At 45.0% G+C, this 16,158-nt stretch overlaps 1 protein-coding gene across 6 annotated transcripts in view; it reads right to left on the reverse strand.

Annotated features, from left to right (window-relative positions):
* Nucleotides 1–10,191: 10,191 nt before the first annotated feature.
* FLRT2 (fibronectin leucine rich transmembrane protein 2) overlaps nucleotides 10,192–16,158 on the reverse strand; it is a 90,718-nt gene continuing 84,751 nt past the window's right edge. For all 6 annotated transcript variants that reach the window (XM_083734273.1, XM_083734269.1, XM_083734268.1 and 3 more), the window contains one exon: nucleotides 10,192–14,754. In XM_083734273.1, the coding sequence (XP_083590399.1) occupies nucleotides 12,377–14,362 (1,986 nt within the window). In that variant the 5' untranslated portion in view covers nucleotides 14,363–14,754 and the 3' untranslated portion in view covers nucleotides 10,192–12,376. The remainder of the gene's footprint in view (nucleotides 14,755–16,158) is intronic.

Genomic DNA, 16,158 nt, shown 5'->3' on the forward strand with positions numbered 1-16,158 from the left:
AAAGATGCCGTGTTTAGTTAAATGGGAGTATATTCAAAATGCTGCGACCTTTCTGCACTTACCTTTCATAATGACATAGCTGACATTTGACCCAATGTTTTTAAAGGTGACTTTGGAGTTGACTGTCTGCACTTTTGGTCACATGTTGTTGCTATTAAGGAGTGAGTATGCGGGTTAAAGCCTCAGCACCTAGGACTTGCCGATCGAAAGGTCGGCGGTTCGAATCCCTGCGGCGGGGTGCGCTCCCGCTGCTCGGTCCCAGCGCCTGCCAACCTAGCAGTTCGAAAGCACCTCCGGGTACAAGTAGATAAATAGGGACCGCTTACCAGCGGGAAGGTAAATGGCGTTTCCGTGTGCGGCTCTGGCTCGCCAGAGCAGCGATGTCACGCTGGCCACGTGACCCGGAAGTGTCTCCGGACAGCGCTGGCCCCCGGCCTCTTGAGTGAGATGGGCGCACAACCCCAGAGTCTGTCAAGACTGGCCCGTACGGGCAGGGGTACCTTTACCTTTACCTTTTATGGTTTTCCCCCTCCACACCAACCATGGGTTGTGCCGGGATTGAGAGGATTTCCAGGGCTGTAGTCACTTCCCTATAGCTGACTATGTCAGAAGGTACCCAGAACTGCAATCACAGTCAGCATCCCCAGCACCAGCCCTGCCATTAGACAGAGGGAACCATAGGCAAAAGGTACTGGAGTGGTAGTGAAGTGTTGGAGAGCAGAGCTGGGGTACTCTACCATTCCAACCTATCCAGCCTGTTTTCCTCAGATGTGGTGGAGGGCACTGTTCCATTGCCAGTGTTGAAGTAACATCCAACTTCCAGTGCAACGAGCTTTTGTACATGGAATTGGGGGGTGGGGATGCCATATTTGCCTCAGGCAGCAAAATGTCTTGGTCCAGCTCTGAGCATCTCTGAGAGACAGCTCGACCATGCACAGGCAGTGTTGTTTGTACTTTAGTTCACCCAGGGTGATACTGAAATCTCAGAAATTTGGCCAATGAGGCTCATAAACTAAGTGTGAGCTCTAGAGCACATCTCAGAATAATAGGCAAGGCACATGGCTCCATGACAGAGGGTAGGATTCTTCAGCAGAGGAGTTAGTAGAAAGGGTTCCCTGATGGCTGAAAGACTGAAATCCACCATTTTAAAGTATGAACAATCCCAAATCAATATTTACCTCACAACCAGATCAATAGATCAACTTATCAAAGGCTATACAGCCAGCATGCCACCCCAAACTACCAAACCATGGCAAACACACTGTGTAGTGTATCATGAATCTCTGAATGGAGGTACATGGGTTTGTCTTGCAGTCCAAGCAGTCCTATAGAGGAACCACCTTCTCCTCTATAGACTGCCCAGCTCACTAAAGCCTGCAGGTGTGTCCTTCCTCAGCTTGCAGGTGTCCATTGGGTGAAGGGCCTTTTCTGTTGTGGTGCCCACAATATTGTGGAATGCTCTCCCTTTGAGATTCTGTGGATAACATTGGTGGGTTATCTCCTCTATGAATTAAAACTCGTCTGTTCACCAAAGCTTTACTGCTGATGCCATTTCCTGTTCACTTTGGTTTCTGTGATGCTGAGACTCACATTTATTGTTTTTATTGAACTTTGTGTGTTTTATAATGTGAACCACTTTGGTATTTTCTGTAAAGTGTGTTCTCCCTCATGGAGAGCACAGGTTGCGGGCGGGGCTGACAAGACACTTCACTAGGCAAATGGTTTGGCCATCCTTTAAGCAGGGGTGGGCTGTTACTGGGGAAATCTAGATGTTGCCATTTGTTGATTGACAGCCCTATTTGCTAAATACAATGCTCGCAGCGAGGAACTTCCTCTTTTTGCTGCTTACTTCAGATCACCCACCCTCCCTTCCCTAATTTTAGGCTGTTTGCATGACCTTGCTATGCCTGTCATGGGGTCGTCTGCTTTGGGGCAGGGACCTGGTAGGAATTTTGTCCATTTGGCTGATTAGTGTGTGCCACTTGGTTTTTGCCCACTGCGTAGCAAATCGTCACAGCATGTAAGGTTTGCAGTTAGGCATTGGTGTTGGAATTGGTTGGTGGAGGGGTATGGATTCGGCTGTGCCTGCCCCTCCAAAATGCTGCTGCTGCTGCTTCAAGGGTTTTCCATTAAAGGAACCCAGGGGCTCCCCATGCTTTTGTCCGAAACCCCCTGGCAAGGGGCTAGGTCCACGCAAGCCCCTGGGAGCATTCTGGGGAGAGGTGAGGCATGGTTCCCAGTCCTGTCTCTCTCCCCAGGTGACTTACCCTTGCTACTTCGTGGGGGGTGCGAATGTCAGAGCTGTCCCTGTGCGGGGTCATTTAGTGCTACCAATGCCTAAGCAACCACTCACATTGCTGTAATTTGAATAAAGTTGTGGCCAAAATTATGCCAAAAACCTTTTAAAACATTAAGTGTCAATTGTGTTTTTCTTTGGGGGGGGGTGTCTTGGGGACCTCAACGCACAAATGAAAAGTGGTATAAAAATACTTAAACAAACAAACATTCTCTATTGTTAGTTGGCAAGACAAATGGGGTGGAAACAGGAGATGACACGTCTTCTGTCGCACATATAGAACTTAAGAAGGATATATTTGTCCCAAGGGACTTATTTTGTTTCTTCTCTGTGTTTTCATGTAGTCTGATTGAAAGTGGTGATAACAGAGCTCCCAATGCTGCAAATTTAGATCCTGCATCAATTTAAACCTGCATCAATCTTGATTTATCCTTGATGGGGCCCTTGAAGAGATTTCAGCTGTCCCACAATGTACCTACAGAATTGCATATCGGAAATCATTTGGCTAGGGAAGTCAGTCCTCAGAGTTTTTTGAGGATAACATTTGATGGCTTTCAGGTAGATGGCTATACGCTTTCCCCTTGCTCCCAAGAGAGCTCTGGAAGCTCATGTTTCCCTTAGGGTTATGTCTGAGACTTCAGAGCCTATGGGGATTGCAGCATTTTTGCTCTTATTGTGTACCTTGGATAATTCTTGGTCCCACAGGCAGAGAACTAAAAAAAATCTGAAAGCTGCAATTGAAGTAATAGTCTAGACCAGCCTTTTATCAAATTCAGGACCTCAGATGTTGTAGGGCTACAACTCTCATCATCCCTATCAAGCAGGACCAGTGTTCAGGAATGATGTTGTAGTCCTACAACATCTGGGGCTCAAGGCTGGCCTAGGCCCTCCATTTCCTGATGTAGGAAGCCTTGAACTTGTTCTCTAATTGAAATAGTGTATACTACTTGAGCTCAGAGATGCAACCAGAACATGTATATGAGTTTCAAGGGATTGTCATGCACAAGGTATGTATTCAGAGTCCAAATTATTTTATGGCTTAAATTAAAATCCAAGATGGTAAGAGTGCTATTACCCTCAGGTTCTGCATCCACCAGCTCCACACACACCTTGCCTTGGCCTTCATGCATTTGGCAATGGTCTGAAGGGAGTGTCTATGGGCCCAGGCACACGGAGTATCGGCATGCACAGTGTATACATATGCAGTGCCCACTTCAGACATTACTCTGAGCACATGAAAGTCAGTGGACAGAGTCAGTGGGATACATTGATGTTGTGGGCAGGGTCTGTAGTTGTTCCCCCTGTTCCACATTTACTAAATGCTTTAGGCTTCTTCTGAAGAGAGCTTATATTATGAGGCATGCCAGCCATGGTGGATGGGAGGCTGATGTGGAATTAAAACAGCTCTGGAGCATCAGGGTCATGTGACTCCTGACTTGTGACAGCATTATGTCTTCAGTTCAGACGATTTCACCTATGTTTTCTCCCTTCCTCCCACAACAGTCAATTATTGAGAAAAGAAATTGCATTAAAAATTATCAAACGGGAAAGAAAAAAAAAATCAGTGAATTTATCATGGGTGGGGTGCAGCAGTTTTCCATGGTCAGCTTGCTATTGTGGTGGCTGGGGATGTTTGTAAGATCTTTTCAATCTTGTTTCACTGTCTTCAGAAGCTCAGGGTGGTGATGGCACATGAGAGGCATTCTCTGTGGAAGTCCCTAAGTCGTGGAATTCCCTCCTCACAAAGCTGTACCTGGCACCTCTACTATCCAGTTTTGGGTGAACTGGGCCATTGACACCAGGGCCATTGATACCCGAGATATATGGTTCCACCCTACGTTTGTGATTGTAATGTGCTTTTAATGTTGTATTTTAAATTGTCATGACCTACCTTGTGATGTTAGGGTGAAGGATGGGTAATAAATGAAATGAGTTCTAGTAATAGACCTGCAACTTCCCTGAATGTCTGCACTTTTATTAAGGGGGAAATGTTGTGTCATAACCTTCCCGTTTGGGCTTCTTTGATATTAGGAAGCTGAGACAGCCAGGGAGGCTGCAAAGTGCTTGCAAAATGTTTACTAGGAAGGAAGACACGCACCACCATCACCTCACAGAAATAAGTTAAACTGAGAACTCTATACCTACTGAACTTCCAGAGACATTCTAAAGAAAGTCTATAGTGCCCTGATAATGTGGATGGAAAATGGAAGCCTCTTTCCCAGGAGCATAAAACTTTTGAGTAATTGGATTTCAGCGCAGCACTAGTTTAGATTATGGATCCCTTTCTGCATGGCCTCTGAGATTATGTGGGCCTTGAAACAGCCTTCCTGTCTAGACACTTCACTTTAATTCTGAAGGCTGAGCTTATCCATCACCATGACCACATTATTGATCTGTGAGAAGGAACAGCACATCTGTGGTTGAATTTTGTGCGTGCCTGCATTATTGAGCAATGAGGACTAACATGCAGCTGATATTTTCTACACTTAACTTTTAGTCTTTCAGTCATACATTTGAACATCAGCCACATTTAGCCTTTAAAAGAAAAAGAAAACTGGTTCCTAGACTATTCAGCCAGTAGCGCTGTGACACCTTTAGTACCAACCAGTTCTCATTCATCTCTCTGCTGAAATGAAATCTATATATTAAATCAGGGTAGATTAAATGTAACCCCTGTTGAGCATGTTTGCAACAAGCACCAGTCGACTAAGCATCAGGAAGGATTTCCTGACAGTAAAAGCTGTGGAACGGTCTCCCATGAGAGGTACTGGACTCTTCTTCCTTGGAGGTTTCAAACAGAGGTTGGATGGCCATGTATCTGTTGGTTTCTGCTTCCTTCACTGAGCAGCGAAGTGCTTGTCACAAGACAATGTTTACATTCCACAGTCAAGTGCTGTTGGGTTTTCTCACGGGAAAGGAGGCTGGATGTGACGTACACTGGTTTCCTGTTTTTCACTGTTCTTTGCAGTTCAGTGTGATTCTCTCCGTGCTTTAGAGGAGAGAGGATGCCTTTCTCTGCTCCGGCAGAGGGAAGATGCTTTTCTGTAAATTACCAGCTTTGAAGTGTAAATAAAGTAATATAGAGCATGTTGGCACGTACTTTTCATCATTCCGCTGTGCACTGGACACTGCTTATCTCCAACATTTGGTTCCGGGCCCAGAAAAACGCAGTGTTTTGAGAATGGACTCCAGAAGTCGGGCTCCTGGCAAAGGAACAAAGGAGCAAAGAATTGGAGTGCCGGCAAAGGATCGGAATGCAGAGGGCCGGATCGGACGATATCTCTGCGCGTCAAGATGATTTGATGAGGTATGTGCTACAGCTCCGGGCAGCCTGCCAGCTTCTAATTAATGGCTTTATGGCTGGACTTTGAACTTTTATAGCCGGTTTTGCCGTGGCACAGGCAAAAGGCTAGAAGGATAAATTTTTCCTATGCTGGGGGAAATCGAAAGTAAAGCAGCTGCAGCAGTGTCGCAGCATGAATTTAAGACAGCAGAGAGAACTTTCACTTTTGAACTTGCCTTTGGAATGCGGTTTGAAGCAGCTGCAGATAAGCAAAGCAGTTAAGCAGAAAGGCACAGGTTCAAAGGCAGAGGCTGTTTTTGAATTTACTTTTGGATTGAAGCAGCTGTACACAGACGCAGCATGTATAAAGCAGCCTGATTTAAAGCAGCAGAGATGACGCAGAAGGCTAATGCCAAAGTCATGATGGCTAGCTGCAGAAGGCTGGATGAGGCAAGTGGGGCATTTGATGCCAATCAGCCAAATGCTCAACTCACAGTAGCCAGTGATACTGCCATGATTCAGAATGAAGCAGACCGCCAGGGTGATAGCTGCATGGGCAAGGGGGAGACTTCACAGACGTCATCCCATAGTGCAGTGGAACCACCAGATGGCGCCAAAGCTTTGAAGGCAGTGAAATGCTACACGTGTGGACGTCTAGGCCATATGAAGAGGGAATGCAGATATCCCAGGGCCAAGACAGAGCAGCGCAGCGAAAGCTCATCGCGTGGAAAAGGCCGAGGCAAAGGCAAAGGTCCGGTGTCCAGGACAACGCAGCACAAGGCAATGGTCTCACGCTTCACTCCAAAGGTTGCAGAGGTCCAGAAGACATCTAGATCTTTCTTCGTTGTTGATTCAGCGGCGACCCACCACATGTGCAACGATAAGCGACTGTTCGTGTCTTTTACACCGCAGGAAGGTGCGATTCACCAGGCGGATGACCACACAATTCCCAGTAAAGGCTACGGAACTGTTGTTCTTCACAGTTTGGACTTATCGATACAGGATGTGCTTTATGTGCCACATGCCAAGCATAATCTGCTCAGCGTTGGACAGCTGAATGAGCGGAAAATTGACGTTTCCTTTAAGAACAAAAGGTGCATCATCACAAAGAAAAATGATTATGTATTGCATGCTGAATATGTTGATCGTTTGTATGTTTTGTATTTTGATGATGTTGTGCAGGATGACACTTGTTGCATTGCAGGTTCTAACAAAAGTTTGCATGCAGAATGTATTCATGATTTTCATCGAAAATTTGGTCATTTGCATTTTGAGGCAGTATCTAAAATGCCTGCCTTGGTTGAAGGTATGACTATTAAACCCTGCAGGTACCACATGAAGTGCAAGGCATGCGCAGCAAACAAAGTGAAAATGGCTGCGAAAGGTAAGGTGTCTAGTAGGCAAGCTACAGAACCATACCAGGTTGTTCATGCTGATTTGGTTGGACCACTAGCGCCCTCTTTGGGTGGAAACAGGTACTTCATGGTTCTCATTGATGCATTTTCCAGGTATATTTATGTATACAATCTCAAGCAGAAATCAGAGGCTTTTCCAAGGTTCAAGGAATTCTGTGCTTGGTTGGGAAATGTGCATGGTAAGAAGGTAAAGACTCTTTTCAGTGATCGCGGGGGAGAATTCACTTCTCAGCAGTTTGAAGCTTTTCTGACTGAGAAAGGAATTCAACACGATTTGTCTAGTCCTCGCTCGCCATGGCAGAATGGACTTGCGGAACGAGCAAATCAGACATTGCTTCAAGGGTTAAAAACCTTGCTGCATGATGCCAATCTTCCAGAGAGTTATTGGGCCGAAGCTCTCTCATGTTTCACTTACAGTTATAATCGCAGGTTATCTTCAGCGATTGGTTGTACCCCCTATGAGAAGATGTTTGGCAAGAAGCCATACATCAAACACATGAAAATTTTTGGTTCTGACATGTGGGTTCACTCACCACAAAACTCCAAGTTAGACAAGCGTGGATTGCATGGTGTCTTTCTAGGTTATCAGAAAGGGTCTTACAGAATAATGATGACTGACTCTAAGACAATTAAGCTCACAAGAAGTGTTGAGTACAATGCCAAGTGGGGGGAGAATGTGGGAATTTTCCAATGTTATCCTGATGACAGTGATGAAACTGAGGATAGTCAAAAGCAACCGCAACAACCCACACCCACTGATGAAGGTTCTGATTCTGAGTCTGAAACTGAATCGGGTGATTCAGAGGATTTCAAGAGTGCGAAAGCCTCTATGCGACCCTCTGAAAGCTCTGATCAAGAATTAGAGGAACCATTGTTCACAATAGGTCACTTTTCTCCTAAGAAGGAAGAGGAGAGTATTGAAGACTTAAGGCTAATTCGTAGGTCACAGAGAGCGACAAAAGGCAGACCTCCAAAGAGATTTGCTGATGAGTTTGCTAAGATAGCAGTAACAGCTGTTAAAAGCTCCAAGAAGGTGTTTGAACCTTCAAGTTTCCAAGAAATCCAGGATTTGGATTCAAAGGAAGCTGAGCCATGGTTAAATGCCATGAAGGCTGAGCTTGATTCCTTGGAAAGGAACAAAACATGGGACCTTGTTCCAGTAGTTCCAGGAATGAAACTGCTTGGAAGCAAATGGGTCTTCAAAGCGAAGACTGATCAAAATGGCAAGATAGTCAGACACAAAGCCAGATTGGTAGCCAGAGGTTTTGCACAGGTACCAGGTGAAGACTATCACGAGACCTACTCACCCACAGTGAGGTATGAGAGCATTAGGCTTATGCTCAAGCTAGCTGCAGAAGAGAATCTACACATTAGTCACCATGATGTGAATACAGCTTTTCTGTACGGATCTCTAGATGAATCACTTTATATGCTTCCACCTGATGGCGTACAGGTAAAACAGGGATTTGTTTGTGCTCTGAAGAAGTCCCTTTATGGTCTCAAACAAAGTGCACGGTGTTGGCACACAAAACTCACTGAAGTATTGTTTTCTCTAGGTTTTAAGCAAGGGAAAGCTGATCCATGTGTATTTGTCAAAGAGGAGGGACAAAAGAAACTGTATTGTTTGTTTTATGTTGATGATCTTTTATTCTTTTGGGAAGATGTCACAATGTACAATAATGCCCTAGCTCAATTGAAAGAGCACTTTGACATGAAAGATCTTGGTGAGGTAAACAACTACCTATCTCTGGAAATAGAGAGAGATCAAGATGGTAACATTCTAATACACCAGTCACGTAAAATTGCTGATGTGTTAAGCAAACTAAACCTGATGGATGCTAACCCTGTAGACACACCGATGACAACAGGTTATCAGGTAGATGACACTGGAGAAGCATTTTCTGATACTACACTGTACAGAAGTGTGCTAGGCAAGCTAAACTTCATTGCCAGATGTTCAAGACCTGACATTGCTGTTAGCTGTAATTTGCTAAGCAGACAAGTCAACAATCCTACTGTTAAGGATTGGAAAGCTCTGAAACGCATAGCGCGGTATTTGAAAGGCACTATGCATTACAGACTGAGATTTAACAATCAGAAGTCTGGTGGTCTTGAGATATTTGCAGATGCAAGTTTTGGAAGTGACACTACAGACAGGAAAAGTACGTCTGGAGTTTGCTATAAGTACAATCAGGGTCTATTTGATTGGTCATGCAAGAAGCAAACAACAGTTAGCTTAAGTACTTGTGAAGCTGAACTGAATGCACTGTCTTATTCACTTAAGGATTGTGAATGGTTGTTACAATTGTGCAAAGACATGAAAATTCCTGTCAAATGTCCAATCCAGGTTTACCAGGACAACAAAGCATGTTTGGCTTTGCTGAATTCTGAAGGTTGTAAGCAAAGCACAAAGCACTTGCAATTGAAGTTGCAACATGCTAGGGAACATATTCAAAAGGGACTCGTAACGGTGTCCTATATGCCAGGTAATGAAATTCCTGCTGATGTATTGTCCAAGATTGTATCAAGGGATCAACACTGTACCTATGTGCAGAAGTTGGGTTTGTACTAATATTGTACGAACACGCTGCCCAGTGATGTTCACAGAAAGGGGGAGGATGTTGGTTTCTGCTTCCTTCACTGAGCAGCGAAGTGCTTGTCACAAGACAATGTTTACATTCCACAGTCAAGTGCTGTTGGGTTTTCTCACGGGAAAGGAGGCTGGATGTGACGTACACTGGTTTCCTGTTTTTCACTGTTCTTTGCAGTTCAGTGTGATTCTCTCCGTGCTTTAGAGGAGAGAGGATGCCTTTCTCTGCTCCGGCAGAGGGAAGATGCTTTTCTGTAAATTACCAGCTTTGAAGTGTAAATAAAGTAATATAGAGCATGTTGGCACGTACTTTTCATCATTCCGCTGTGCACTGGACACTGCTTATCTCCAACAGTATCATGGATGCTTTAGCTGAGATTCCTGCATTGCAGGGGGTTGGACCTCGGGGTCCCTTCCAACTCTACAGTTCTCTGATTCCTTATGCACACACACACACACACACACACACACGTACTTTTTTACTGTGGAGAGTCATACCACTATTTATGTTTAAAAAGATCTTCCTTTTGTCAACAGCCAAACAGCTTATATAGCCGGAAGAAAAAGAAAACACTTTGCATAAAGGTTTCTAGCTAAAATTACACCATTTCAAACCATACGGCAGCCTTTTATTTAGCAAAGGTTCAGTGACTTCACTATTACAGTAGCCACACAGGTTGCCTAAAATACCTGTTATAGCTGGAGAAAATAGCAAATATACAGAATATAGAATGGAAATCCAAAATGTGGTTATAAAAGGTGTTGGGTGGGAAAGGACAAAATTCCTCGGGAAGTGATTGTACTCTGCCTTTGTACGCCAAAGTGCTGATCAATCTCCTTGGAGTGGCGGGTGAAGATTGTCAAGGAACTGAAGAAGCTGTGTGCAGAATTCAGTTTGGTGATGAACAAGAGACAGAGTAGAGCAAGTACTAACTGCCCCCTCAGCTCAACCCCTTAAGTAATTCCAGTTTCTTAAAAGTAATTGTGGTTAACTTTTCAATTAAAACGTATTTTATTGAGACGACAACTTGTGTCTGGTCTTTCTGATGTTAGGAAAGGGTTTCGATAAAAGCTCTACCTCCCCAATCAATGTAAGTCAAGGAAAGCAAGTAATAGAATTTGTTTTTATGATTTTTTTGTGCTCTGATATCACATATTTTGGGATTATGTGGGTGTGTTCAAGCTTTAAAGGGAGGAGTGGTTGAGTCAATTTCTGTTTCATTTTAATAGGGACTGTACAGCATACATTCCCAGGGTGTCATTTGCAGAGGTACAACATTCTCAAAATAATATTGGTGGAAATCAGACAAAATTGGGAGCACTGCTGTAGCCTCAAGGACCAAACACGTTCTACCAAAGTGGGATTGTCAAAGGATGTGGAATGCATTTAAGGTGACATGCGCCTCACAAATCCTTTAAAACATATTTAACTGGATCTTTTTCTTGACACATTATCTTCTGCCCGGCTAAAACTGAACTTAGGCCTGATGATTTTATCTCTCTGGAGAACTGTGGAACACACCTCACTGAATTGTTTATATGCTTTAAAAGCTTGCAATATTCACTTTCCTCCTCATGGAGCAGGCAAACCTTAGCGAGTGAAGTAAAAAAAATATATATTATTTTTAGAGCACAATCTGAACCATATCTGCCCAGAATTAAGCCCCAATGAGGTCAATTGGCCTTACTCCCAGGTACATGTATATCAGATTTCAGTCTGAGTTAGCCAGGGATAGATGTGAAGCTGAGAAATAGCAACATGAATTCCTCTGTTGAGTTAAGAGCGTTTTGGATTATACTTCTAGTGATAAGAATCGGTACTGCTTGCTGCCCTGGCCAATTAACCACATCTGTTTGGATTGCTGGAATGAATACTCTTCAATAAGTTCAAGGCCAAGTTTAGTTCTGGTCTTGGCCAGAACTAAAGAAATGTGCTTTTGGGGTGGGGTGGGGGGGAATAAGAATATAAAAATCTGAATGTAGACAAAAAGTTCTGACAAGACTGGTCAGGATTTTCTTTTTTAAAATAATGTCCTGATTTTTATGAGAACTTAAAAACAAACTAAGATTTTGCCTTGAATATTTTCACATCAGGGACAGATGCATTGTGAGCATCCTGTGGGGGGAAGAAAAGCTATCAACATAAACAATGGTGGAGATTCATAGTGTTTGATACCAAAAAGGCCCTAATTTCTTCTCTGGCTGGGAGGGGGGGAATTAAAAGGTACAGAGGCAGGTAGAAGTGATGAACTAAGTTTAACATGAGTTACTCCAATTTTATGAACCAAAAGAGGAGGCTAATTTGTATTTCTCCTGTCATTTGCTCTACCTTAGACATTCCACATGAGTCCTCATTCAATACAAACTTATCTCCTAAAACTACTGGAAAATGTACGAGCTGCTATCCCCCAAACAGCTCCAAGAAAGCAAAGTGGTTAATGTTTGAAGAATGAGATGTTCTTTCCTTTGCCATGGCATTGGGTTCTTATTGTACAACCCTGTACAGTACTTCAGCAATATATTTTTCTTTTAAGATTTAAAAAGCAAAGAGTTACAAAACTGTTTGCAATTAACTTGAAATAGAAAAGATAGCACTTTTTTTTAAATCCCATTATATAGTACACCATATAAATTACAGATTATTCAAATGCACAAATGCATCTGTATAACATTTATCAAATGTAATTTTTGTTTTCTTTTGTTTGTTTTGTGTGAGTAGGTTTGTTTTGTTTTCCTCCCTCTGAGTTTTTGCTCTCAGCGTCAGGTGTCTCGCCACACAACCCCCTCAACTATCACGTGTGGCAGTGCTCCAGGTCTGAGACACTGCTGTTGCAATAGCGCATGTTGTTGGGGATGTGGCAGTCTGTGTAGTTAATGCCCCCATTTGGGGTATAAATGGGCTGCAGTCTGAAATCTCCTTTAAGGAGCTGATCATTATTTAAGGAGACAATCTGAAAGCTGGTTTCCGTCATCTCCAGGATGGAGTTGTCCTTCTTGGTCCCTGCTTCGCAGTAGTCATCTTTCCTCCGGCCCCGGTTGTATTTCCATTTCTGAGAGGTGTAGCGTCCCTTTTTGTGCATGTGCCAGCAGAAGATGCTGAGCAGGACCACCAGTACAAACACCACAGCCCCCCCGATCAAGCCTGCCAAGAGAAACGGGGACCCAATGTTATGAGAAGTGGTCTGTTCATGGCTGGAAGCCGTGTTGCTTCCATTGCTCAGCAGGGAAGCCTTGGTGGTGCCTTCAGAGCAAACGGTGTCCTCGCCAACTCGGTAATTATTAAAATCATCCAAGGGGACCAAGCAAATCCGATACGTGGATTTGGGCTCTAGGCTCGCCAAGCTAATGTTCTGCCTCTTGTCACTAACTATCCGTTCCTGAATGATGCCGCCTTCCAGACTGTGGCCCATTTTAACCCAGGTCAGTTTGTAGGCCATCACGTTGAAAAGGGAATGCCAACTGACTTGGATGCAAGTGTCATTCACAATGTGGATGAAGAGTTGGAACTGTTCAGTAATGGGAGGGGTCACTTTTTCTTCGTCGTCCCTCTCAGGCACAGTGGGGAGTGTGGCTACAGTATGGGGAAGAGGAGTGTGTTTGTTACTTGGTGTAAAAACCGGTGACGTAGGGGTTACTGTGGTTGGCAGGGATGTAGAGGGAGCTTGGGTAACCAGCGTCAGATCAGGGGTGGTTGTGGGGCATGACAACATATTCATGTTGAGTTCCCTGACAGCCATGCCTCGGACGTGCTCTGGTCCCTGACACATGAACCCTCGCACATTGATAGAGGAAGGGATTAACTTGAGCCATTCGGTGACCCACTTAATACTACAATCACATAGCCAGGGATTATTCCTTGCTGTGAGTTGTTTCAAGTTGCGAAGGTTGTCAAAGACACCTCTGGACAGCATCCGGAGCTGATTGTTGGAAATATCGAGTCTCTCCAGCTGGTGGAGGTTTGAAAAGGCTGAAAGTGGTATGTGTGAAATCTGGTTGTCCTGTAGAGAAAGCCTAAGCAGGTTTGTACCTGGGAGTTCAGGGGGAGGGTATGTTAGTGAATTCCGTACTATAGAGAATTCCTTGAGTTTGGATAGGTGGCTGAAGGTGCCATCTGCAATGCCTTTATTGTTAAGGAGGTTGCCATCTACTATGAGACGTTCCAAGCTTGTGAGATTCTGGAAGGCCATGTCTGATATGATGGCAATGCGGTTTTCGTCGACTCGTAGTTCTTGTAGGTCCACTGGAAGGCCAACAGGCACACTGCTTAAGTGGTTCTTGGACAAGAATAGAAGCTTGAGGCTAACAGCTTCCCGGAATGCCCCATCCTCAACCCCCACGGTAGAGATGGAATTGTCATCCAGGTGCAGCTCTTCCAGTTTCAAGAGCTGTGCTAGAGCAGCCCGAGAAATGGTCTGGATGTTGTTTTCCTGCAGGTGGAGAACCCTGACATTCTTGGGCAAATTCATGGGGAATTCATCCAGCTGGTTGCCATACAGGTAGACTGTGTGCACAGACTGGACATTGTGCAACTCTGCAGGAAATCCAGCATTATTAATTTGGTTATTGTGGAGGTAGAGTACAGTTACACCCTCCGGTATCCCAAGAGGCACTGAGGTCAAACTTCGCTCGTTACAATAGACAAAGTTCCGGTCACAGCGGCATACACTTGGACAGGCCAGAGCTTTGGAGAACTGCATGGAGAGGCCCAGAGAAAAGACAAGCCATGATTTAAAGAAAACAACCCTGTCCACGGGCCACATTCTAGTCCACGGGCCCATTTCTAAATGAAGAAACAAAATACTGAAAAAAGGGGGGAAATGCTAGCAAAAAGAAGTAAAAAAAAATGGAAAGAGATGCTATGTTTCTATGCAGGTAAGAGGTAACGTCCCAGAGGCGAAATGCAAAATAATCCGTTTATAATTGGATGGCCTTTCACTTGGAAAGTCGCTGTCCTGCTAGCCAGGCTTACACATGTTGTTGCCTCTCGCCATGTATGCTGAATGCTAAGGTAACTGTGTCCCGTACAGGTAACCCAGAGCAAGGTGTCAAACGTCAACCAGAGACAGACAGGACGGCTGGATTAGTACTTCTGTTCGCTGCAGTGACAGGGTCCTCAGCTTCCTTCAGTCGGCAAGGCATTCATTTTAGCTTGAGGCTGGATTTGAGAAATCTGTTAAGAAAGGGAGAGAAGGGAAAATAAATAATGTGGCATTGTTAACTGACAAACATCCTGTGCACAGAAATTCATTAACTTTGTGAAATGGTAACATAAATAATCTAGGCGGCTTCTCTCCCTCTCCCTCTCCCCCGGCTTCTAAAGCCAAGTGGAAAAATCAGCTGGGGAAGCAAGAAGGATAATTGGTTCCCAGGCTAATGACATAGCAGTGGGCAGCAAGCTCAGGTTAGAGTTTTAGGCTGCACAGAGTTCCTGGTAGGATTTTGGGGGCAACAGTGACTGTGGTGCACCTCAAAGTTAGGTACCGCTTGCTACCCCTATACAACCAAGGTGCATAATACTTGGTAGGTTTCTGGAGGAAACATCGGCATTAGATCAATTTCAGTCCGGTTTCCGTCCTGGTTTTGGGACGGAGACGGCTCTGGCTGCCCTAACAGATGATCTCCATAGACAACTGGATCGAGGCGGGTCAGGACTGCTGATCCTTTTAGATTTGTCAGCAGCCTTTGACATGGTCGATCATGATCTTCTGGACCACCGCCTCGCAGTCGTGGGGATACAGGGCATAGCCCGTAACTGGTTGTGCTCTTTTATCTCTGGTCGGGGACAGAGGGTGGCATTAGGGAGGGAAATGTCATTGCGCCACTCCTTGGTGTGTGGAGTGCCGCAGGGCGCAATTCTCTCCCCGATGCTTTTTAACATCTTTATGCGCCCCCTTGCCCAGATTATCCGGAGCTATGGGCTGGGCTGTCACCAATATGCTGATGACACTCAGCTCTATCTGCTGATGGATGACCACACTGACTCGGCCCCGAACACACTGACCAGATGCTTGGAAGCTGTGGCTGGATCGTTTCGTGGGAGCCGATTGAAACTAAATCCTTCGAAGACAGAGGTCCTATGGCTAGGTCGGGATGGCATGGGGATGAGGGACCAACTCCCTTCTCTTGCGGGGGCCCAATTAGTGCCATTGCCTTCCGTTAAGAGTTTGGGTGTAATCCTTGATGCCTCCCTTTCCATGGAGGCGCAAGTTACAGCAACAGCCAAGGCGACATTTTTCCACCTTCGCCGCATCAAGCAGTTGGTCCCTTACCTTTCCCGCCCCGACCTGGCCACAGTGATCCATGCGACGGTCATCTCCAGGCTTGACTACTGTAATTCGCTCTATGCGGGGCTGCCCTTGAAGCTGTCCCAGAAACTCCAGCGGGTACAGAATGCTGCAGCGAGGCTCCTCACGGGGTCTCTGCCATGGGAGCATATTCACCCAGTGCTTTTCAAGCTGCACTGGCTCCCGGTGGAGTACCTTATCAGGGTCAGATTTAAGGTGCTGCTTTTGACCTTTAAAGCCCTTCACAGCCTAGGACCCTCGTACCTACGGGACCGCCTCTCCTGGTATGC

Source organism: Podarcis gaigeae (assembly GCF_964106915.1).
Source record: "Podarcis gaigeae genome assembly, chromosome: 1".
In the NCBI taxonomy this organism is placed as follows: Eukaryota; Metazoa; Chordata; class Lepidosauria; order Squamata; family Lacertidae; genus Podarcis; species Podarcis gaigeae.